Below are 26,116 nucleotides of genomic sequence, written 5' to 3' on the forward strand. Positions count from 1 at the left end.
ATGGCAGTAATCTCTTCACAAGATATTCCCCTTCGTGGTTTTACAAGTACACTTGGACTCTCTGGGTCGGTATGTTGTGGTGTAGGGCACCCTCGATTGACACATACGCCACTTTATCAGCGGGTACATCCCCCACACATCGTGCTATGGATAACTTGCGGAAGCAGGTCCTCTGACTCCCTCATGGGATAACCATCATAGGAGGTGACTTTAATGACAACGTGGTCAACAAGGTTGACTCACTGGGTGTGGACACTTCCAGATGTGGGGAGGGGGTTACAAAGTTGGGCAGACAGTCTGGGTCTCTGCAATGCATGGAACCCCAGGGCCTCGGCATACACCCATCTCTCCGCAGCACACAAACCCTGTCCTAAATCAACTTAATCCGCCTCCTGGCCTCAGACCTCCCGTACACCACGGGTGCACAGATACTGCCCTGTGGCATTTTGGACCATGCTCCTGTGACTCTTACTTTTGGACTGAAATATATTGATCCTCGCCCGATGTGGCAACTCACTGCAGCATACAGACTTCAAGGAATTTCTAGCCAAACAACTGGGGGAATATTATGGAGCAGAATCCAGGCACAGTAGCTTCCCCGGGCACCCTTTGGATGGCCGGCAAGGCTACCCGACGAGGACACTGACAAGGTCATACCCGTGGGGAAAGGAACGAGCCACACATCAAATGACTTAGAGTACACCATCCAGGAGCTTGGACGCAAGGAGTATATGGATAAGGAGGACCCCGAACGCTGAAGACATTGCTTCAACAATAGGTGCTTAAAGAGATCTGTCAATGCAGGCAACCAGCAACACGGAGGGGACAAATATGAATGGGGACAAATCTGGCAAGCTCCTCTAGTGACTGGCCTCTAGTATTGTTCCCCCATTTGATACTGGGGATGGAGTAGTGGCAGAGACTGCCATGGCTATAGAAGCTGCATATAACAGCAGCATTTTCTAATTACTATCATAACTTATAAGCCCCCGAGAACGAACCCCATGGGACGGAGCCAACCCACATGTGGCAGACATCCTAATCCCAAAACTCAAGGGGAGCGATAGAACAGACCTGGACTGCCTCAACACAGCCAAAGAAATTACTCTGGCCCATTTGGGTATGAACTCGGGGAAAGTCCCCAGGACGGGACTTATGAAATATTACTGACATCTCCAGACTCAACTGATCCCACACCTCCTAAGTCTTTATCAGGAGGCAGCAGACACAGCACACTTCCCTCCAGAACTCAATTTGGTGACAATAGTGGTTCTACCAAAGCCCGATCACCCCTGAACAGATGTGCATCCTATCGACACATATCACTCGTCAACTCAGGGCTTAAAATATACACAAAAACTTTAGCAACCGTTTATTCAAGGTCTTTCCTCATATGTTCCAGCCAAGCCAATGCGAAATTATGCTGAACAGGAGTACTGGCCAATGTCTTCACTGCATATATATGGCCCTGAAGCTCCTCTCACTGTTGGGGGCACCAAAGCTCCCTTCTCTTATAAGACTTCGACAAAACCTTTGATTCTGTTAACTGGGACTTTATGGACAAAGTGTTGGTGAAAGTGGACCTGGGGACCAGATTTAGATCATTAGTCTTGGAATTTCACTCCAGCCCTAGAGCCCAGTTCCGAATCAACGGTACTCCTTCAGCCCCCTTTGTAATTGTCTGTGGCACCCGTCAGGGATACCCTTGTCACCGCTCCTATTTGCCCTAGATATAGATCCCCTGGCAGCATGGGTCAGATGTGATGTGCAAGTCTGGGGGTTTGACTGGGGTATAGAGACCGAAGACCGCATTGCGTTCTAAGCAGACTACATTCTATAAGTGTCCCAACCATCTCTCACAATCCCATGACTGCTACAGATACTTACCCTATTTAGCAATGCTTCGGTATTATACATAAATTGGCCCAAATCAGTCCTGGTCCCATTGATGGGTCGGGATATGGAATCAAAATGGAAGCCGCAACTCACAGCACACAGACTCAGTTTGTATTACCGGAGACACACATAGCCCGTGAACCAAGTCTTACCCGGAGTCTCATCATACAGCCCCTAATTCCAATTTACAACAGATCTTAACAGATGGGCGAAGCTGTCCGTAACATCCTGGGTGATATAGCTCTGTTTAAAATGATCACATTGCACTGTTTCTTTTAAGCCCTGCAAACGTTTTCCCCTGCTTATGCCACAATATTGCTTTTGTAACCTCCAAACCAAGATAGGTGCATTTATACAGTTGAACCACCCTGCTAGCATCGCCTGCTAGTAATCGATGACTAGCTGAATGTGGCCTAATGGGCCCCGGCGTTCCGGTCGAAGGTACACACCCTAGGCCCAGACAACGTCAGAGGCATTTTATACGGGTACATCATACCCTCACACCTCCCTCGCTTAAATTGACTGGTTGGGGTAAAAGGATTACACTCGTGACCCCTCTATGGACAGGGAGCTGGCTAAGCTATGTTTACTCCTTGTCAGGGTTTGGCGGATGGAATAACATAGTACTCTCCAGAGTGGGAAACATATGACAGGGCTCACAAAATAAACCCACCAAACTCTACAAGAAGAATATGATCTACATAGAACTCAATTAATCAAATACCTTCATTTACGTCATGTCCTTGGCCAACGTCAAGACTCCCTCCAAAACCTACCCGAATATAGCTCCATGAATCTCAAATCCTCATAGGGCCCATTGAAGGCAAGGGGTTCTCTCGGATTTATAACTGCCTCACATTTCATTCCCCAGATTTGTTCACACCTCTAAAGTCCAGGTGGGAGCAATGGATAGCCACCTTAGATGACTCAAACGGCAGGGATGGCCACATGTTACCCAGGGTACAGGTCATATCATTAAGGCACCAACTCATTTAACTAAACTTTCTACACAACACCAGAGTGGCTCTGGCACACCGGCACCCTGGTGAGCCATATGCTCACTTCTACCACATGGCACAGGAGTGCTCCCGGATAACCCAATACTGGCAAACAATTTTCAACACACTAACCAGAGTGATTGAGAGGACGATAGACTTCTCTCCCAGAGTCACATTGCTCGGGGTCTTGGATGGGATCAGTGACACAGTCAGGGATAAAATCCTGGTGGTGAATAGGGTCGTATTAGCTAAAAGAGTCCTTGTCAATTTCTGCAAAGCGCCTCCCCCTGCCAGGAACTGCTTGGAAAAAGGTAATGGATTGGTGCACTGCGCAAGAAAAAACAGTTTATACATTTTGGGGCTGCCACAAGAAACATGAAAAGATATGGGGTAACGTGGATAACTTATCGTGGCTGTCATAATTTGAAGCTACATTATAAGGTTTTGAACCGTGCAATTCCAGGATCAACTCTCTATCGATCTAAGTGGTTATGTAGCTTTGTGGTCAATTGTTAAAAAAAAAATCCAGTTTATAAAATAAAATTAAAACATCTGTTTTGCCTTCTTCCCACCTCAAACCCAAAGATTGCAGATTACAGCTTTATATGTTTGACGTGTGTGGAACTTGCACCATTTCTGGAAAGCATATTGCATTCTAAACTTAATTGAAAGAGTTTTGTGTAAAAATCTTTCAGTCATTGGCTTCTTTTGCTAATAAATAAATAAATCAATGGCTTGAAACACAGTCAACAACATTTTTGCTCAACGCCCATGAGTATTTCAGACCTTTATGGCTTTTCTATTGGCCGATTTGGTGTCTCCTTCAGTCTCTTGTAAACGTATGAGGAAGTATTTTAGAGTCAGCTAGCAGCACTGGAAAGTATCTAAAAAATGAATGTTGCAGAAAAGAAAGGAACCCTTTTTAGGTTTCACAAGACATTTGTTTCCATACAGCAGTCTTAGAGCCCGCCAATTACTTACCATTAGTTGGCTTCATTGTCAGTCTTATTTACTGGTTCCCGTTTGGTATGGGCATGCACGCTCATTTTCCTGTTGCATTACCGCTCACTTCCAGTGTTTGTTCCAATTTACTTTTCACCTTCTCCCCATCTACTCTTTGGTGCAGCATAATAACACGCGCAAGCCACAGACGTTAATGTCACTTTTACTAATGATTTCACAATAAATTAATGGCATTGCTATTAATTATTCAGTCATTTCGTTTGTAACAAAATGCTTTTTTTGGTACGTGTTTCATGATTTATAGGATGACTTGGGCAGGATTAATGTTTATTGAAAAAGAAAAAGGGTGTGCTTTTAATTGGTTTATGTTTGCACGATTATGGGTTTGATAGAACACTCTAGCTTGAAAAAATATTATATTGTAAAATGTTTTTTGCCTTGTTTTGCCGCTCCTGATGCGCTTCCTCTTGTATCTTAATGTGTACGCTGTAAAAAAGATTACCATACTATACAGTGACGGACCATACCATATACAATGGCAGGCTATACAATACCATACTATACAATGTAATTCCACACCTACCATACAATGACAGACCATACCATACAGTGAAAGGTCACACCATACCATATAATGACAGGCCATACCATACCTGTACAATGACATGCCATATCATACTATACAATGACAGGCTATAGCATACTTTAAAATGGCAGGTTGTACCATACCATACATTGACAGGCCATACAATACAATACAATGACAGGCCATACCATAATATATATACACACGATAGGCTAGGCCATACTATACGATGTTGTACAATGAAAGGCCATACCATTTAATACTATAACAGACCATAGCATGACAGACCATACTATAGAATGATGGATTTACTACACTTAAATTTACATGGCATACTATACCATAAAATACGAAGGCCATACCAAAATAAACTATACAATGTCAGGCTATGCCATACCATCATATGCAATACGAAAGACCATACATACTATCCAAAGACAGCCATACCATGCAAAGCAATGACAGACCATACCATAAAATGAAGGCCATACAATCATATTGTATTATATATTTATTTTATTATGATATAATGCACAATGCTTTTTTAAAAGCCAACACATTTCGCATAGGCGAGATCAACTGGCTTTGCGAATGCTTGTTTTTATAGCATTCATTTGTCAGATGCTTTTGTATGTGCTTGCTCACTAGTACACATATATACCTTGGCAAAGCCAATATAACGCCATACGGAAATCAACCGTATTGGCATTTGTCAATGCTCGTTTCATCTATTCTTTCAAACTACTAAAAAAGAATAGTTTACAGAGGTCAAAATTTCAGTTGAGGTGTTGGCTTTGAACATGAATTGAACTTTAGGGATGATATACCTTACTCAGCAGCCCAAGACAGGTGTATCAACTTGTTCTCCTGTCCACCAATACCACTCAAATACTGTAGTTTCAGTAGCCCATTAAGCAAGTTCTTTGTGGTGGCGGAGGCTGATAGGAAATGTGTGGGCCAAGTATGTTATGTTAAGATTTACTTTTTATCTTGTTGCCATAGGACTGGAGGACATTTGCACTGAAAACTGTTCAAAGTAATAAAATTAATTAGATTCATTTATTAGAACTGAAGGACAAATGATATCCACTTCTTGACTGCAGATACATAAACATTGCACAACAGCTTACATAACTCGGATTCTGTTTTTTGTTTCACAGGCCGTGACAAGCTGACGTATGAATGACACCCTTTTATAGTAATGAAAAATCATCACCTTCTGTTTACAACTCATACCGACTACTTCAAATTAACCTGAGAACGTGGGTCATTGAAATACGATGGTTCAAAAGGACCGACGGAAAAACACTTCACATCATTTTGTAATGTTTTGGTTGTGCAACTTCCATTCCTATTCTTACTTTTCAATCTCAGCAGGCATAGTAATATCAACATTCTCGAACCGAATGGAATTATTATTTTAAATAAACAATTTGCATGGTGACAAATGTTAATAAAAGTGAATAAATAAAAATAAGATTGCATTTTGAAATAAAAGAAAGTAAAACTCTATGTACATGCCACCTCTGAAATACCCATATATAAACTTAAACACTTTGAATTTTAAAGTACTATTTGCATACAATGATATAAATGTGCATCAGGAGATAGCATCCAAGCTAAGAAAGAAAGAAAAAAGAAAATAAATTTAGGTGAATGGTTTGAAACACAGAGGGGCCAATTACATCGGGTCGGAGTACCGCACGGCAACTGCAGGGGTCAGGAGACCACCGGACAAGCAGGTGGCAGTCTGACCGCCACATTAAAATATGACTGACATGCTAGCGGTTTGAAAGTTCTCCTTATTACTGTGTTTTATGCTGTGGCCAAGGAAAAGGGTCACAGCACAAGCCGCCGAGATAAGGAGCACCTCCATGCACAACATGGTGTATGGCACACGGTGCATGGAGATGAAACTCGTTTGATTTATCTTCTTTTAATGGAGTCAACTTCAAATATAATTGAGTTTTATTTTCGAGTGGTGTTCTTGATACTACCTTCTTTTAGAGAGCATAGCGAATTAAGAAACATACAAATTTCTCTCAGGTGGAGGTCATTTAACTCTACTTAGGGTTTTATCTCTGTTGTGGAAGGATATACAACTACAGGCTATACTGGCAGGTGTAAATGTGGAAAATTAATTTCAATACTGGCTTACCCACTTAAACGCTGCATAACGCCTAATGCTTGTGATGAAGCAGATAAACTGCTTAAACATTAAACTGACATATAAAACCGATCATGACACAGTTGAGAGAAAATATACCAACTGTGCTAACTATACATTACAGAAAACATGATAAAATCGTGAAGACTTAGTTACTGCATCGTAAAAGCATGCAGACAAGAGTAAATTAGATGAGAATTAGTCCTTTGAATAACATAGTTTGTACTGTATTAACTGGTACTGGGGGAATCTTTTCAAAGTATAATAGAGGTAATGTTAAGTGATAAATTCATATGGTCTGACCACTTGTGAAGCACTACCGTAATCTAGAGAATATTAAGTGTGCCATTTATGACTCATTCTAAACTCCAAATTTGCATAAGTGAAATTGTGCCCAAAGTGAGAAAGGAGAGAAAGGTGCTGTACGTATATACTAATAACAAATGCTCTGAAACTTTTAGGGAATAATCTTCATACATGTACTAATGTGAGTTACTAGGAACAATATTAATAATTCATGATTTGAAATACACGTTGGTACTTTGGAAATGCAGTAATATGTCATACGTGTAAATTACAATGAACCTAAATTGCTTTATGAGAGCAAATATGTTGAAAGAAATATATATAATCTCAAGGTTATGAATGAAATTTATATTTTTAATAATTTTATATTCTGTCTTTTGAGTCAAATTATATTTAGGCCTGCATTATCCTTGCTTGCTTGATTCTGTTCTCTTGGAAAGGCTCTGTAAACTTACAATGTGAAGGCAAACTAGGTTTCATTGGGAGAGTTCCCATTTACATCCGAGGACTGTTCCCAACAATTTTGCTACTTTGAGTCATCTGCCATGAGAAACTGTCTTGAACTCACCTGTGCTTTTGCAAAAGGACTATTGTTTGGAAGTTTTACATACAAGATGGATCGACAGCTCCCGTGATGATCCCCACCTATTTGCCATAATATGTGTCTTCTTTATACTGCATGACAATCATCCTATATGAACTGACCAATGGACTGAGTGGTCTGACCAGATGAGGTGACCCAGGAAGTGCCACCTTGGAACTTTAGGATTATATTATATATTGATGTGACGGAAAAGGCGAGACATGTTCTTTCTCGCGGACTGAGACACACATTATTCACTTCTTTTTACTTTTTGGAACTGCCTTGCAGACTCTATTGGTTTTTCCTTTGGCTGACGCATACGCTGTGTGCCCTATTCCCAGACTTCTTTCCCGCATGGGAGAGTACCTTTGAGCTGTTATGATTCAAGTTCCTTGCTGAACTTTTCTAGAGCTTTGCTAATGGCAATCAAAGAAATTGATTTGATTATCCTGCACTCTTAAATACCTGCGATTGATGTATTCACTCCTTTAGGAATTTTGATAAACCTAACTTTAACTAAATCCTGTTTCCGTCTCTCCATGATTTGTCTCCAATAATTGATTGTACATTCCAATTGGGGTATTAATGAGGGATGGGAATTCTGCTAGAAGATAAGAGGGTTTGCAAAGAAAATGGGCCCAGTGGCGCTACAACACTTGAAACGTGTGAGGTGTTAGTCATTCTTGAAATCAATCAATTGCCTAGAGAAGCCTGGCCCTCCCAATGTATGACGAGGAATGCTCATCCACCATGTCTCTACCACTCACTCTGTATACCTGAAGCGCTGATTTCATTCCACCAACATGTACTCTACACAATAGGTAATATACATAACTGAAAACCTTCAAAATGTTATTTACATTAGCGTGACTTCCTTCCCATGTAATAGAACAACGTGTTCCCCAAACTGCTCAAAATTAGTATAGAGCAAAATTATTATCTGGGTAAATCTTTCCTATCTCATCTCGGAGGAGTGAGCAAGAAATCCAGCATTGCCTGTGAAAGGCTGGTAAGGAATGTGAGAATCAATGAAACAGTATGGTGGGTTTCTGGATAGATTAAAGTCACTCACAACAGGCCAATCTCGAATAGGCCAGCATGCTCACAGCAAACCTACATCATTTGAGAGTTATGTGTTGTGAGAGAAAGCACCACTCTAGGCAGTATCTTGTGGAAACAGGTACTCCAAGTTTATTCGTAATACATACAGCCTGGCGTCAGTCCTCCAAGAGGTCAGAGCAGCAACTGACCTACTAGGAATTCTCAACACCCTACAATCTAGAAAAGAACATACATAAAGAACACACGCACGTACAAGAATGCAGTTGCATCACACGTTGATGCAACTGCATCATAACATATCCTCTTCCCTCCCAATAATTGAATAAAAATGAAAAAAATAAAGAAAACTTAAAACAAACTAAAATGTGAGCGTGCAAACTACATAAGTTATTATCATAAGAAAAGAAAAACGAAATTATTATCTAACGAAATCCTCAAGATAAGCAGGCGCTCTCCTAATTCTAGTACTAATCCTTTTAGAAGAGTTACCTCCCCCCATGGAAGAACCAGTGTTATCTCTTCCAACAGAATGATAGTCACTCAAACAATTTCCTTCTCTGCTTACAACATCGTTAATGTACAAAGATGTGAGCAATCACCCACCATCCTCCCTCCTGGGACATTCACCACCTTTCTGGTATAAAGCAATATATTCTTAATATTCCATCTATCACCATTTTCTAACTTAACAGCACACTTACCCAACAATGCGAAATAGACCTTTACATTTTGACAAACATCTCCCAATCCTTCCAGATCTCACTTTGACCCAGTCACCAACATTAAATTTAACATGCCCGCTGTCTGCGCCACCCGTAATAACTTCCCTGACCTCCTCGTGTTCAACATATTCTTTCAACCATGCAGGCACCAACTTAGAACCAGGTAACATCCCACGCGTGAACATGAATGGAACTGCACCTGTGACACTATGCTTAGTTGTGAGATGTGCCCATACCATCTCAGCCACCATTTCTTTCACATTACACCTGTTATAAATCGCCAATTAAACCGTCACTTTCACCAAGAGGTTGGCCCTCTCTGCAATGCTACTACCCATGGGTTGTATAACGATGGCCGTGCATGTCTGATTCCATTCCTCTGTAAAAAAAATTGACCATATGATGAGAAGTTAACGGAGTACCATTGTTGGTTAATAAAACCACAGGAACTCCTTCATACCTAAAAAGACCCTTCAACACATCAATGGTGGAACTCGTGGTGACATCTCCTATAAACCTCACAACCATCCACTTGGAATACACATCAACTATGACAACAGCCAACCTAAGGTGCAATGGAAGCTCCCCCATGAGACCAATAAAGTCTAGACCTATGGTATGCCATGGTTTGCCAGGATCTTCTATGTGACCACCATAATCCTTGCACCTTACTCTTCAACTTTTTGCACTTTCCTTGCAAAGGGTGCATCTTTCCACCTATCTCTTCACTTGATCGTCCAATCATGGCCACCAAAAGTCTCCCTTGAGCCTTTTGATAGTCAACCCTGACCAAGGTGCCCCTCATGAGCAAGTTCAAACTATTTTCGTCTTAAACCTTCCGGCGGCACCAACTTGTCACCCCACATTAAAAGATTCGCCCGACAAATGGCCAGCTCATCAATGACCTTAACCTCTTCGACGCTCATGACGTGTTCAGCTCGTCATGGGCCGTGGAACGCTCAGGTGCGGGGAGGATTTCCCTCCTGTGCTGAGCGTTCCACGGGAGGCAATGCACCTGTGACGAGCTGAGCTCGTCATGAGCACCGGAGCGCCGTAGCTCATGACGAGCTGAGCTCGTCATGAGCATGGGGGCGCTGTGCGTGCCCCCCCCCCCCCAGCACAGCGGGGGAATAACCCCCGCAGCGAAGGGGTTAGAGTAAGGCTGAACTGTCTGGGGCAACAAACTCTCTCTCTTACAGTCTCCCCTTGGATCATCCTGAAGACACCTTTAAGTACCACATCATGTTCCATCTCCTCCTCCCACTGTTGGCTGGTGAAAGTTCCCAAGTCACATTGAACTACATCATCTATGGATGCTACAGCACCTTCCATTTCAAACTTCTTGACCGAAGCGGTATCTACCACCTCCCAATCCATTGACAATCTAGATAGACAGTCTGCTTGTATGTTCCTCCAACCTTGTACATATTCGAAAGTGCAATCATATTCTTGTAGCCAGATCCCAACCTTGCGAGTCTGGCAGGATCTTTGCCTGCACGCCCTGACGACAAAATCTTGATCAATGGTTTGTGATCAGTGCGTAGAATAAAACATGCTCCCCACAAATAAACTCGAATATACACTGCAACCCAAGAAGCCGCTAATGCTTCGCACTCAATTACTGAATTTCTTTCTGCTAGAGTGAGAGTACGTGAAGCAAAAGCAACTGTCTTTTCCTTTTTGCCATGTACCTGAGAAAAACACACCTAATCATGTGCCACTTGCATCTACTGTCAAGATGGACTTCAATTTGCTGTCGAAAAACGCCAGAACTCCTGCATTGCAGGTCTTTATTTGTATGCTGTCAAAACACATGTTCTGTTCCTTGCCCCATACAAACTTTTCCCCCTTTCTTAATAGCTTCATCAAATTCTCGGGTTTATCCGCAAATCTTTCCACAAACTTTGAGTAATATTCAATAAGTCCTAGGAACGATCTTAACTGATCTTTATCTGACGGGGCAGGTGCTTTGCGAATGGCATCCAACAAGGAGAGCTTGGGATCGACCCCCCCAATAGGTATGAAATACCCTAGATAATCCACCTGTTCAGATAAGAACTTGCACTTGTCTTTGTTCAATGTCATAGGTAGTATTGTGTTGTTCAACAGTCTCCAACATGTTCAAAATATCATACGGAAAGTAGATGACCCCCTTGATGATCCAAACAATTTATGTTATTACACGCTGAAATACACTTGCAGACGAGGCTAAGCCAAACGGCATGCAAGTGAACCTAAATGTGTCTTCAGTAGTGATAAACATGGTGCGATTATTTGACTCTTCATGCAATTTAATTTGATGGTAAGCACTCCTCAAATCCAATTTTGAGAAGTACTTACCACCCTTCACTAAGTTCAACATCTCTCCTATGTTAGGCATAGGAAACCCATCAACATTAATACCTTAATTTAAGGACCTCAGATCAACACAGTATCTCAGGCGTCCGTCCGATTTTTGGGTGATAACAACCGGAGAAAACAATGGTGAAGATTCAACCGGTTCAATTACACCATCTTTAAGCATGTCAGAGAGTTATTCTTTTACCCCCTCCCTGGCTGATAATGTTACTCGACAAAGCTTGTGCTGCACCAGGATGACATTCTCTTTTAGCACTATTTTATGCACATAATCATTGAGACACCCCAACGCCTTGTCAAAAACTCTCTCTGCTCCCTTCAAACCATCATCCAACTGCAAATCTTATACATCCATAACCTGGTTGTCAGCTCTGTCAAATTTGTGCATCCACCCCAAAATCGGTAGTCCTTGCTCAGATACGTACACCTTCCCATGAGTACTGCACATACCAAATGTTATGTCCCGTAGGACATCAATCACTTCTCCCTAATTGATGGATGATGTCCTTCTCCAACAAAATGACTCCATTCCACACAGTGTTGGAAATTTCCTTTGGAATTATCTTCAGGATTCCGCAGGTCACGTCACAAGCTCAAGTTCGCTTGGAATTCGGGATATTAAACCAACACCCGGTCAGACAAGCAGCAATAATAAAAATTTGCTGGAAATTAAAAAAAGCCCAAGAGGATTCCTTGTTGGAGTACTGTTGGACAGAAATGAAGAACCATCCCAAAGGAAGTCTGGCACATCGTACTCTAAAAAGCATTAACACCGACTTTAGTTTTACCACATTAAAAAAAATAGCCAACGACGCAGCAAAACAAAAGGATTGGATAATGGATAAAGCTGCTCTATCGAGGAAAAACATGGCTGGACGGTTTTGTCTTCATATGAGATCCGATCACCCCAGCCGTATCTCGTCCAGCATATAACTATCAATCTTGCATCAGTTACTTTTGATCAGGTTTGGAGCTCTCACCTCAAAAGACCAGGTCCCTACATGGAAACAATCATGGCCAACCATGCTTTGCAGACTTTGTGGACAAGTTGAAGAAACCCTCATACACCTAGTGTCTAATTGCCCAGCTGTGAACAATTTGGGGTGGCATTATTTACTTCATGTATTCCGCTCTTTTCAAGTCAGATCATGTCGACCGGCCATAATGCTACTACTGAATAGCTATTCACTACAGACCTCACTCATGCAGGGCAGCCATATTTCTGCAGAAAGTTAGTTCATTACTATTAAAATCAAACACATAGCGTTCACATGAGTGTCCTTTTAGCAGCACAGTGACAAGTACACCTGCTATTTGGGCATGGTTTTTAACCTCGAAATAGAAGATAACTACACCTGCTATTTGCACATGTTTTTTTTTTTTTTTTTGTAAAATTTTTATTTGTAGTTTGAGAAAAACAAAACAACACATATAGGTTACCGAGGTGCCATACAGAGCCCACAAGGGCGCAAGGAAGCTTTATGAGGCAACATAAGCATAATGGAACCCAGCAGCATGTCTCAGGACTCAATGACCAGTTCCGTGCGGCCATCTGCTTGTTCGTGCGTTGGAAAGGTCAGGCAGGAGTCTGTCCATCCCGCGGATCCTCACATCATAATCGCACAGGCTTTGGCCTCGTCTACATGTACCTCATTAAACCATAAACCATGAACAAGAAAAACTCCCCCCCTCCCTCCCTCCCCCTCCCCCCCATGGTGGCGACTCCATTCACATCAACACACATTCCATTCACATCACTAAACTTGGAACAGGTGCAGTGACCGTAGGGATGCAGGACACACAGCGGATGGCAGGCCTTTAGAGAGGAATGCGACCAAAGGACCCCACTGAAACTGGAAGTTTTTGAAATTGTCGAGGAAGATGTCCGCCATTCTTTCCATGCCTAGAAGCTTCCAAAGTCGAGCGTGCCACAATGAGATTGCCGGTGCCTCCTTCTTATTCCATGCAGCAGCCAGTGTAATCTTGGCAGCTCCAATACAAAGCCATAAGACTTTCTTATCTGCTCGTGTCTGATGTTCAAGACCGGGGTCACGCAGGCCCAATAATACAGAGGCCATAGAATCCTCAATGGGATATTGAAGAATGTCCCTGATGTGTGAGAGGATTTCCTCCCAATACGGCCGAATCACTGGGCAGTCCCACCAGATATGCTGGAAGTCCCCGAGGAGCCCACATCCCCTCCAACATTTGTCGGAGGTGGCCGGATAGAAGCGGTGGAGCCTGGTAGGGCACAGATACCATTGCATAAGGGTCTTGAGGTGGGCTTCCCTCAGATGGAGCGAGTGATTGAATGCTGTCAGGTCCCGCCATAACGCCGACCATTCACTGTCGGAGATGTCCCTCCCTATCATTTCTTCCCATTGCTCCATGTATCTCGGCCTAGGCGAGATCGCTGATTTAAGTAGGAGCTGGTATAGGAAAGAGATGACTCCTTTCATGACTGACGTCCGCAATATAAAGGCCTCGAAAGGCGACGGAGGTCTCGTAGCCGCCTCCAGCACCCCCGGCGACGTGGCCCAATGGAGCAACTGTACATGGCGATATCGGTCAGACTGGGGGATCCCATAATCCCTCATGCAGTTACCAAATGTGAGGGGATCCTGACCATGGAACAGGTGAGTCAATGCCCTGCAGCCACCTTCTCTCCAAGCGTCAAAGGCCCCCTCCTGAGTCGCCGGGGGGAAAGCCGGGTTAAAGTGCACCGGCGTGAACGGCGAGGGGAACGTAGTCCAGCGGTCGTCCGACGCAAGGGTATCCCACACCTTTAGTGTGGTACCCGTAGGGGTACTAATATAGGCGTTCAGAGGTCGATCCTTCTTAGGCTTCCAAGCCAGGTCCCATATTGACCTGCCTGCCACACTCCGGTCCATGTGTAGCCAATGTTTTTCAGACTGTTGCTGTGACCATTCCACCAGTACCCTCAATTGCGCCGCTTTATAATAGAGCTGTAAGTCAGGCAGTCCCACACCACCCTCGGATTTCGGCCGACGCAACACCGAAAAAGAAAAACGCGCACGACCCCCTTGCCACACAAATCACAAAATCTGTGTCTTGAGACGCCGAAAGTAGTCACTGTCTAGGGGTATGGGCAAGGCCTGAAATAAATACAGGAATTTAGGGAGGAGAACCATCTTCACCGCGTGGATCCTACCCAACCACGACAGGAACTTAGGCTTCCATCTCTCCAGTTCAGCTCGAGTCTTCGCTAACACCGGTGGGAAGTTGGCTGAGAATAGTTCGCCCACAGTCTGAGTCAGGTGGACCCCCAGATAGATAATGGAGTTATCGGCCCACGCCAGAGGCGTCAGAGGGCGCACGCGTTCCACCTCGGATCCCGAGAGAGTAAGGTTCAAGATGTACGATTTGCCATAGTTTACCTTGAAACCGGCCACCTCCTCATACTGCCGCAGGGTCTCCATGATGCAAGGCAATGAGCATTCTGGGTCTGCCACGGAGAAGAGAATGTCGTCCGCGAAGAGCGTGATTTTATGTTGCTCTCCTGTGAACGGTATGCCCCGAATCCCCTCCCGCTCCCGCACCGCCACAGCCAAGGGTTCAATGCTAAGCGCGAACAGGAGCGGTGAAAGAGGGCAGCCCTGTCTAGTGCCTCTAGAGTGCGGAAAAAACGGCGACATGTGACCATTCACAGCTACGCGAGACCGAGGGTTGGAAAAGTTAGCCCTCACCATGGTGATAAACCTCTCCGAGAAGCCAAAGGCTACCATTGTATGAAACAGGAAGCTCCAGTCCACACGGTCGAAAGCCTTTTCGGCATCCAGCCCCACCAGGACCGCTGGTATGTGGAACCGGTTAGCCTTTTCTATTAGATGTACCACCCTGCGCGAATTATCGTGAGTTTGACGCCCCTGATAAATCCAGACTGGTCAGGCTGAATAATTGCCGGCATCAAATCTTGTAACCTTTGCGCTAGGATCGCCAAATATAGTTTGGCATCGATGTTGAGGAGCGCTATGGGGCGGTACGAAGCACACTGGGTGGGGTCTTTCCCCGGCTTCGGCAGCACCGTGATCACCGCCTCCACCAATGAGCCGGTTGAGGAACCAGACTCTGCCATGTCATTGAAGAGGGATACCAAAAAATCGCATATGTCAACGGCGCATGTTTTATAAAAAGCTGCAGTAAAGCCGTCCGGCCCGGGCGCCTTGTGTAGTTTTAATTTCTTGATAGCCTCTAGCACCTCTTCCCTGACAATCGGTCCCCCCAGCAACTCATTCCACTCCTGGGATATCTGGGGAAGAGGTAAACGCAGCAAATACTCCTTCTGTGCATCTGCATGTGACCTGTCCCCTGTGTAGAGGTCAGCATAAAAGCGGCCAAAGATGGCCGCCTTCGCCTCGTCCCTATGCTGCTCCTCACCCGTAGTATCCCGAATTCCCCCGATATATTCACGTTCCCGCCTGTCCCTCAGCTGTCGCGCCAGATGCCTTCCCACCTTGTTCCCACTAGAGTAGGATTGCCGTCCCAGCCTCAACAGCGTTAGTTCGGCCCTATTGTTGTAGTGTGCTCTCAATTTCCCCCGAACCGCGGTCAAGGGACGGAGGGTCACCCTCGAAGGTTTGAGCTTATGAGCCTGTTCAAGGTGCGTCAGTTCGAGTTCCAATTCCTCTCGGTCCTTGCGCCGCAGCCTGTTAAGGTTAGCATTGAGGCCCAAGCTTGTGCCCCTGACAGAAGCTTTAAATGCGTCCCACGTATTGGACACCGAGGTGTCGGACACGGGATTAAGGTCAAAAAACTCCCTGATGGCCTTCCTCAATGCCTTATTAGAGGCGTCGTCCCTCAACACAGAGGCCGGGAAATACCATTTCCGATGCCCGTCACCGGACGACGACCAGCGAAGACTAAGCACCAGCAAACTGTGGTCAGACACTGAAAGTGGAAGAATGGCGGCATCAACAACGTCTCCTCTGAGGGCCTGGCTAAGGAAAATGTGATCCAAACGTGAGTAGGAGTGGTGTACGTGCGAAAAGAAGGTGTAGTCTTGTGTGGTAGGATGGAAAAAGCGCCAGCCATCAACCAGCCCCAGCTCCCCCACCAACTGCTGCGAGGAAGCAGAGAACACCCCCGCGTCAGCTCTATGGGACCCAGAGCTATCCATATCCTTATCCCACACCAGGTTAAAGTCCCCCAGAAGGAACAAGTGGCCTTCAGCAAAGTCACCCACTCTCTGTAACAAATCCTGTAAAAACTGATTTTGGCCCGCATTAGGCAGATACGTCACCACAAACGTACTCATCCGCCCCAAGACCAGACCTTTCACCATTAACCAGCGGCCATCCTTATCATTGCGCATGCCAATAGGTTGGAAGTGCAACGCAGCGCGGAACAGGAGTGCTACCCCCCTATGTTTTGTAGACGCAGATGCCCTGTATATAAGTGGATAAGCCCTATGCCGCAGGCGCAGTTCGTCTTTGCGTGCCAAATGGGTTTCTTGGAGCCCAACAACATCCAACTGATGGTCATTTAAATACTTCCATACTTTCTGTCTTTTCTGCGGTGAATTCAAGCCCTTAACATTCCAAGTCCCTATACTAACAGGCATAGCGGGACCAAAAAAAACATAGCTTTCGGTAGGCATTTCAGGAATTCCCCCCCCTACAGACGGGAGTCCACCCGACAAGTGTTGCCCGGGAAAATGACCCATCCCTCCTCCCCAGGTACCAGCACAATATCCGTCAGCCTCCAGTAACTTTGACGACCCTACAGCCTGTTCCACGCACTCCCCAGTCTCCCCCCCCAGCATCGCCACGCACGCCACAGCTCACTCATGTCACCACCAACGCACCCCCCTGCATTCCCCCCCCTGAATCCCTCCCACCCCCCATTCACAAACCCCCCCCCCCAAACAGGGAACCAATAGAAAACAGCTCAGGACGCCACCAAACCCCCCTGCGCCTTCCGACTTTGGGACCTCCCCCCCCACTCCCCCCCGCAAACAAAAGAACAATAGAAGAAAATAACTCAGGACACTGAACCTGATGAAGTCCCGTAACAGTTCCAGTAGGCCATAGTCCAAGAGGCCCCATCTGGACTGGAAGCGGGGCAGGGGTACCATCCCGGTGACCCCTAGGGCCTCGTACCGGGGAGTCTTCTCCAAAAGTGCAATCGAACCCCCGGTACCTTAGGCCAGTGCCCCTCCGGCACCAAACCAAGTCAGCTGAAGCTCAGGCAGCCCCAGAGCTCTGTTGCGACGGTGGAAGCGCGGCGGAGGCCACAGAGGCCACTGCGTTCCCTCGCTCCTGTAGGCTAGTCGTGCGGTCGGGCCTCCTGCGATTCTCCGGGCCCACCCTGTGCCAGGACGAGGAACGGCGCCTCCTCCGCGGCGAGGGACTCCGATGCTCGGATGTCGGGGTCTCCTCCCCAATCCCCAAAAGCTCCTTCGCTTCCCGGAGAGAGCGAATTTGTGCCAACCTGTTCTGCCAACGGAAGATGATTCTGAAAGGGTGGCCCCAGGAGTAGGAGATATTGTGCTCCCGGAGATAGGCAGTGACGGGACGCAACTCGCGCCTCTTCTGAAGTGTCGTCGCGGCCAGGTCCTGGTAGAGCTGAGGACGATGATCTCGAAACTGCAGAGAGGGGATGTCCCGAGCCTTTCTCAGGATTCTTTCCTTGACCTGGAAGTCGTGGACACACACGAGGATATACGGGGGGGGACCTCCGTTCCGCCGGGGCAGGCCCACTCTATGAACTCGATCCATTCTGATCTCCCGCAGGTCTTCCTCATCCAAGATCTGGAGGAAGAGAGCCTGTACATACTCTCGGAGATCTCCCGCCTCACCATCCCATGGGACTGCCCGAATGCGAATGTTGTTCCGGCGGGAACGGTTCTCAAGGTCTTCAGCATGGGCCTGCAGATCTATATTCTGTTCCATGAGGCGGAGCACGTCCTGCTGCAGCAGGTGAACATCATTGGCCATACTGAGATCATGGTCCTCCAGGGTGGCCACTCTGTCCCCAATACTGTCAACATCCCTCCGCACCTCGCGGAGATCCGATGTGAGCTGGGCGCGGAGCTCCGATATATTATCTTTGATGGAGGTAAAGAGTTCCTTCATAAAGGCCTTAGTTGCTGGGGCCTCATCATCAGATCTCCCCGACGATGAACTCTGGCCCGGGGAGGCCGGGGCCTGAGAGCCCTTAGCAGACCCGTCTTTCCCCGCTTTCACTTTGCGGGAATTAGCGGCCATCACTGCCCCTGTTCCTCGCCCCCAAGCGACGGGAGAGCGTTCCGCAGCAGAGCGGAGGGCAGGCCAGGCAACCCCACAAGACCACCAGCCGCGTCCCCGTGCGCCAATATCTAAGAGAGAGTTGTCGAGGCAGTCCCCCCGTCCAGAGCCCCAAGAGCGTCCGTAGAGGGGCGACGCGTGGCAACGCCAGAGGAGCCGGCCTCCCAGCTAGGCAGTACTGCTAGGCCCACAGCCGCGAAGATCTATGTGCACTCCCACTCTATGCCACCGTGATCCGGCTCCAGGCCTGGCCGCCCTCCACAAGTCGCTCGCTGGATCCGCACCGCCTTCGGGGGCCCGGCCGCCAGGTAGATCCTCCTCCAAGCAAACGCTCCGCGCCTCAGAGCGGTCACTGCCGCAATGCTGCTGATGCCGGTCAAGAGCCCAACAACCACTCTCCACAGGGCTCCGGGCACAAGCGTTCCCCCTTCCAACTCGCCACTACTGGGTCACGCAGTCTCCCGCAGCACCTCCGCTCACGGGGGGGGGGGGGATCAAGCCCGCTCCAGCTGTATCAGCGGGCCGGCCACTTAGCGTCCCAGCAGCAGCACCGCTCACCTCCCGGACCAGGCCTCGATCCTCGGCCTCGAGTGATCCGCCGATCCCGCCGCCACTCGAGCCACCGCGGCCGCAGGCCCCGCCCCCTCCGCAGGCTCCAGGCCCGGAGCCCGGCAGATGGCCACCGACGAGCAGGGGGATTCGAGGGCGCCCACCAGGTAGCACCAGCACACCCCTCCAACTCCGGCTGATCCGCTCCAAGTCGTCTCTCGCTTCAGGCGAGGTCCCCGCCCGGAGCACCGCACAGGCCCCAGACACCAGGTAGCGCCGCCGTCACGGGGCACGCGTCTCTCGGCTCAGGGGTTCTCGAGAGCTGCCCCCGCGCTGGTCCCCACTCCGGAGGGGGTCAGGAGCAATCCACCGGGCAAAGAGGCTCCAGTCACTGCCGCTAGACAAGGCTATGCAAGGCCGGGCGCCGGAGGGGACACACAACACGTCCTACTCCGTCGCCATCTTGGCCACGCCCCCGCACATGTTTTTTAACCATGAAATAGAAGACTGTTAACACCTTGCAATTAATGCACATGATATGGGACAGGAACTTGAGGTCTTGTGATACCTAGTTTACATTTGTATCTTGCACATGATTCAGCTGAGAATTCATGCACCTTTGCATTTTTTCCATACAATCATTGCAATGAAATCTGATGACTATCCTACTATGAGCATCACATTGTATAGTCGTATTGCAATTTTGATGACTGTTAACATCCTGAAATTAATGCTCATGATATTGGACAGGATTTTGAGGTTATGTACTACTTAGTTTGCATTTGCACTTTGCACATGTTTTTTAGCTATGTAGTTGAGGATTCACGCACATTTGTACTTTTTGCATATATCATTGCAATGAAATCTGATGACCACCTACAATGAGCGTCAAATTGTATAGTCGTATTGCAATTTTGCCTATGATCCCAGCACTTGATTTTAGAAATCGGACAAAAGATGGTCAAAAATCGAGAAATAATGAGTACACTGATTATTGCTGATGAATGTTGACGAATGTAGAACTTTGTAAGAGGGAAATATCATCCTTTTAGTATCCGATCATTGTTTTTGACAAATCAATGATTTTTATCACAAAATTGTAATGGTTTTAACTAACTATATGCAATAAAAATAAATCTATTTATCTATCTATATCTAATATCTTTGGAATGATGGCATACATTGAACCGGAGACAACCATCAAATCAATCTCCTTGCCACACACATTGAATTTTGCTACAGGTCTCCTCCACCTTCTGAAATCCTCCACTTCATGTTTATTCCCTTCGTTCCTACTCTCGTCCACAATCAAAACTCTATTAACACATAAGTTGCCCCTCATATCACCAACAGCCACCACCGCGGATTTATTCTCCTCACCGATCACACTACCATTTTTGCACATCCTAGCAAAATGTTCCTTTCGCCCACTTCTTGCATTCCTTATTGAATGTGATTTTTTTTTTATATTCAGCAGTGTGATACTTACAGCCACACCTATAGCATTCCCTGCCTTTGCTCTTAGGTGTAAATGAAGATAGTACTTTCCCACCTTTATTCTTTACCACACACACAATCTCTTCCAAATCACCTTTGGTGTTGTCATTGATCACAGCTGTGTCCCCTATTCTCTCTTTTCTGTTGAGTTCCCTCATTTACCTTTGTCATTCCTCAATGACTTAGGCTAAATCTATTGCTTCGTTGAGTGACGGATCTTTGGCTGCCCAAAGTCTCTCTTGAAATTTTTTTTTTTGAAGACCTTTATTGTACCATAATGCAAGAACACAGCATCAGGCCTACAACCCAAGGAGGGCCGGCCGCGAAGAATTCCAATGCATATTATCCAACTATCTTAACACAGCCTTTCAGCCGATAACCAAAGATCCGGCGGCGTAACAATTCCAAAATGATATACTCCTTTTTTTATTTTTTTTTAAACTTTATTTTTGATGCAGAAATATACAGAGGACATCCAACTGTTCTGGGTACCTCACCAGTGACATAAATCAATGCTTCATCATCATTATAACTTTGGTATAACACAGCCATTCAGCCCACATCCCGAGGTCGGGCGGCAATAGCAAATCAATGTCATAATTAGTGGTCCTTCGGTGTCCCCCAATCTCCGTTCCACGGATCATCTAATTTCTGCTTTTCTTGTGATCCCAGACGTGCGACCCTATCACTAACCGGACTAATGACCTGAGTGGCGTGTACCGTGGGTGCCATAAGTATGAGGCCCCGGCCTAATGTCAACCCCCTAGTCCAAAATGATATACTCATATCCTGCATTACTAATGTGGAAGATACCTACAGTCTCATTTTTGTACATACATTAGAAACAACCATATAATTTAACACCCCCCCCCCCCAACAACCCCGGGGATCCGAGCAGGTCAGCGTTCAATAGTGAATAAAAACTGAGGACAACAAGGGTGTGAAAGACATTGATTTCAGGTTTACTCTTGGTTCAGGGATCGGTCTCGTTCTGTTCACTTACAGAATGCCTATTGTAAGAAAAAGCATAATACAAGTAGAGGAAGGTGGGACCTAGTGGCCCCAGAGGCCAGTGTGCCAGTGTCACGCCACATGGGAATATGGACAGTATCAGCACCACAAATACAATAAGGCAGAGGTCATCGCTCACGTCAACAGTGGCAGGAGAGCAACATCCAGGCATTACAAAGATGTGCAGTGTTGATCATCAGTCATCAGCGAGTTTAGACAGCATATAGGCAGTGTAAGGGCCCCAAACATCACGGGGGCGAGAGGCAGAAGGGAGTTCCTCATAATAGCAAGTCAGCTGATCACGGCAATATGCCAAGTCTTGTAACCAGGTTTTAACATCAGGCGCTCGTCTCCCACCCCAGCAAACTGCCACTCTGCGCTTGGCAATCTGTAACGCCAATACCACCAATTGTCTCATTCCCGCCGGCACACCAGAGGCCATACCAAGCAAACATATGCGCGGGTCATTAGCAATCTCCACTGACGTCATTTCAGATAACGTTGCCGTCACAGCTGCCCAAAACGCAAATACACGTGCGCACCCCCAGGCCAAGTGCATAAAGTCAGCTCCATCCAGCCCACAGCGCATGCAGACAGCCGAATCACGGAGACCATACTTGGCCAGTTGTGCCGGTGTATAGTACCATTGCTGCAAAAATTTATAGTGTATGAGTCGGAAATTACCATTAGCTGCAAAGTTGCCAGTCATAGAACAGCATTCAGACCATTCATCATCCGTCAAAGGTTCAGGCAAACATGCATCCCATCTAGCTCTCGCAGCCACACCACCTCCTCCCTCATCCTCCTGTGACGCACGGTACAACCGTGAGACTAATTTCACACGATTAGTCGTCGTATATAGCAACTGTAATGCGCCCAGCACAGGTGGTTCTGCAGGGAAAGATGGATATAAAGCACGCACCGCAGCTCGCAGCCTGACAAATAAAAGTAGCCATGGTTCCATTAGCCACCTGTTCCAATAAGTTTTGTAATGGAAGAAACTGGGCAGCCGGAAAAGCATCTCCCATAGTGTGTACCCCGGCACCCTGCAACAGCTGCAGAGCCCCCACTTCGCTCGACACTGAGATATCCGCATGATGTAGTAAAGGCATGGCCGGCGCATACAGCGGTAGCCTGTTCGAACGTTTGCCCAGTTCCCTCCAAGCTTTAAAAGTACATTGCACCGTGTCCACTTCACCCTTCTCATATACCGAATGCGGGTTTACTATCATCGCCTTTAAGGGTAGTGGATACACTGCTCCTGCCTCAAGCGCCACATGAGGCGTATATGGTGGTGCCGAAATCCAGTAGGAAGCAAAATGAGCCTGGGCACACAGATTGTACAATCGCATATCCGGCACGGCAAATCCGCACAGTGCATAGGGCTTGGTCAGAGTGTCCCACTTAACAGGTGGCTTCTTCCCCCCCAGGCCAAAGTGACTAACAAAGACTGAAGCTGTGCAAAAAAATGAGATGTCAGGGCAAGAGGAATATTAACGAAGTAATACAGAAACTTAGGTAGGACCACCATTTTTATCAGGGCATCCCGGTCAGCAAATGAAAGTGGCAGACTAATCCAGCGAGCCACCTGATCTTCCAGTTTCGAAATAGCCACTCCATAGTTAGCTTGTATTATCTCGTGGCCCATGCCAAATGGAATTCCAACGGGAACGGCTGCGTGACGTCCGTTAGAGGCAACAGTATGGATTTATCCCAATTAATGGATAGACCAGAGAAGTGTTCGAAACGGATATACTCCCGAATTACTCCTTCCAGATACCTAGCAGGCTCCCGTACATACAAAACCATGTCGTCGGCATACATGGAAACCGCAAGTGACCTGAGAGGAAAACGTAACGCTGTGGCCGCATGCCTCTGCCGCAATATACAGGCTAGGGGTTCTAAAACAATGGCAAATATTAAGGGCGAGAGTGGGCAACCTTGCCTCGTACCTCTCTGTACAGAGAAGGGTGCTGACACACGACCATTAACCCTCACACGTGCAATCGGATTTGTGTAAAGTAGGGTGACCCAGGACGTGAAGACAAACGGCACTCCCATGCGATGTAACACCGCTATCATATATCGCCAAGCAACGGAATCAAACGCTTTTGCAGCGTCCAGCAGCACCGCCACCGCGGCAAGTTCCGGCTTAAGTAGATGGAGAACCGCAAACAAAGCTCTCAAATTATGTGTCGTGGAGCGGAGGGGGACAAAACCGGACTGGTCCCGCAGCACCATAACGGGTAATATCAGATGCAGTCGCGTTGCCAGCACTTTGTAACCAGGTTTTAACATCAGGCGCTCGTCTCCCACCCCAGCAAACTGCCACTCTGCGCTTGGCAATCTGTAACGCCAATACCACCAATTGTCTCATTCCCGCCGGCACACCAGAGGCCATACCAAGCAAACATATGCGCGGGTCATTAGCAATCTCCACTGACGTCATTTCAGATCACGTTGCCGTCACAGCTGCCCAAAACGCAAATACACGTGCGCACCCCCAGGCCAAGTGCATAAAGTCAGCTCCATCCAGCCCACAGCGCATGCAGACAGCCGAATCACGGAGACCATACTTGGCCAGTTGTGCCGGTGTATAGTACCATTGCTGCAAAAATTTATAGTGTATGAGTCGGAAATTACCATTAGCTGCAAAGTTGCCAGTCATAGAACAGCATTCAGACCATTCATCATCCGTCAAAGGTTCAGGCAAACATGCATCCCATCTAGCTCTCGCAGCCACACCACCTCCTCCCTCATCCTCCTGTGACGCACGGTACAACCGTGAGACTAATTTCACACGATTAGTCGTCGTATATAGCAACTGTAATGCGCCCAGCACAGGTGGTTCTGCAGGGAAAGATGGATATAAAGCACGCACCGCAGCTCGCAGCCTGACAAATAAAAGTAGCCATGGTTCCATTAGCCACCTGTTCCAATAAGTTTTGTAATGGAAGAAACTGGGCAGCCGGAAAAGCATCTCCCATAGTGTGTACCCCGGCACCCTGCGGACTGGTCCCGCAGCACCATAACGGGTAATATCAGATGCAGTCGCGTTGCCAGCACTTTGGCGAGGATCTTTACATCCGTATTCATCAGGGACAGAGGTCGATAGGACTCACATTGATCATGTGGCTTGCCTGGCTTCGGAAGGGCCACAAGTAGGGCCTCTCGTATCGTCGCTGGAAGCTGTCCCTGTTCTAAGGCCTCTTCCAGTACTGTCGCCAGGTGGGGCAAAAGTAAGTCCACATACTCCTTATAAAATTCAGACGGTAAGCCATCAGTGCCCGCCGCTTTACCGTTCGGCAGAGCCGCAATCGCATCCCTGAGCTCCCCCTCCGTTATGTGATGCATTAAAAAATCTTGTTGCCCCTTTGACAGCCAGACCAACGCGATGTCTTCCAAATATTGCGCTATCTCGTCCTCCCCAGCCGTCTCCCTATGCCCATTTATTTGCTCGTAATATTGCACAAAACAATTTAATATACCATCCGCATTCGTCACATTAGCATCCCCATCCTTAATTTCCTGTACTCCGCAGTGCTTGGCCCAGGGTTCCTTAATTCTATCTGCCAGCCCACGCCCCGGACGTCCTCCCTCACCATAATACCATGCCCTAGTGCGCTTGGATAAAAATTTGACCTCCTGCTCAGCCAATTCATTATACTCAGTAACCTTCGACCGTATTTCAGCCAACAGAGATTCCGTCGGTTGCAACTCATGTTGCCGTTCCAGGCATAACAGCTTTCGCTCCAGTTTGTCCATGGAGTCCCTCAACGATTTGAGCACACCAGACTGCATACCAATACACGCCCCGCGCACCGTCACCTTGAAGGCCTCCCAGACAGTACCCATGTCATCTACAGAGCCAACATTCCTGACAAAATAGTCCTCGATGATTTCCCTCAAGTTTTCACGCAACACCTGGTCCGATAAAGCCCCAGGTGGCAAGCGCCACGAAAAAAGCGCAGGTGCATGCGATGGTAACCACACCTCCATAAGCACAGGTGCATGATCCGACAACGTGCGAGGCAAATGTTCCACCCTCATCATCCAACCGCTAACATCTTTCGTCACAAGCCAATAATCCAAATGTGACCAGGTATCATGCGCTGACGTGTAACAGGTACCCTCTTTCGCTCCCGGATGTCCC

At 46.9% G+C, this 26,116-nt stretch overlaps 1 protein-coding gene across 1 annotated transcript in view; it reads left to right on the forward strand.

The window, feature by feature from the left end:
• Positions 1–8,020, forward strand: part of PDPN (podoplanin) — a 333,969-nt gene extending 325,949 nt beyond the window's left edge. The window contains exon 5 of the mRNA XM_078642769.1: positions 5,604–8,020. Coding sequence (XP_078498895.1) covers positions 5,604–5,610 — 7 coding nt within the window. The 3' untranslated portion in view covers positions 5,611–8,020. The remainder of the gene's footprint in view (positions 1–5,603) is intronic.
• The last annotated feature ends 18,096 nt before the right edge of the window (positions 8,021–26,116 follow it).

This window comes from Lissotriton helveticus, chromosome 5_1 (genome assembly GCF_964261635.1).
Source record: "Lissotriton helveticus chromosome 5_1, aLisHel1.1, whole genome shotgun sequence".
NCBI lineage: Eukaryota > Metazoa > Chordata > Amphibia > Caudata > Salamandridae > Lissotriton > Lissotriton helveticus.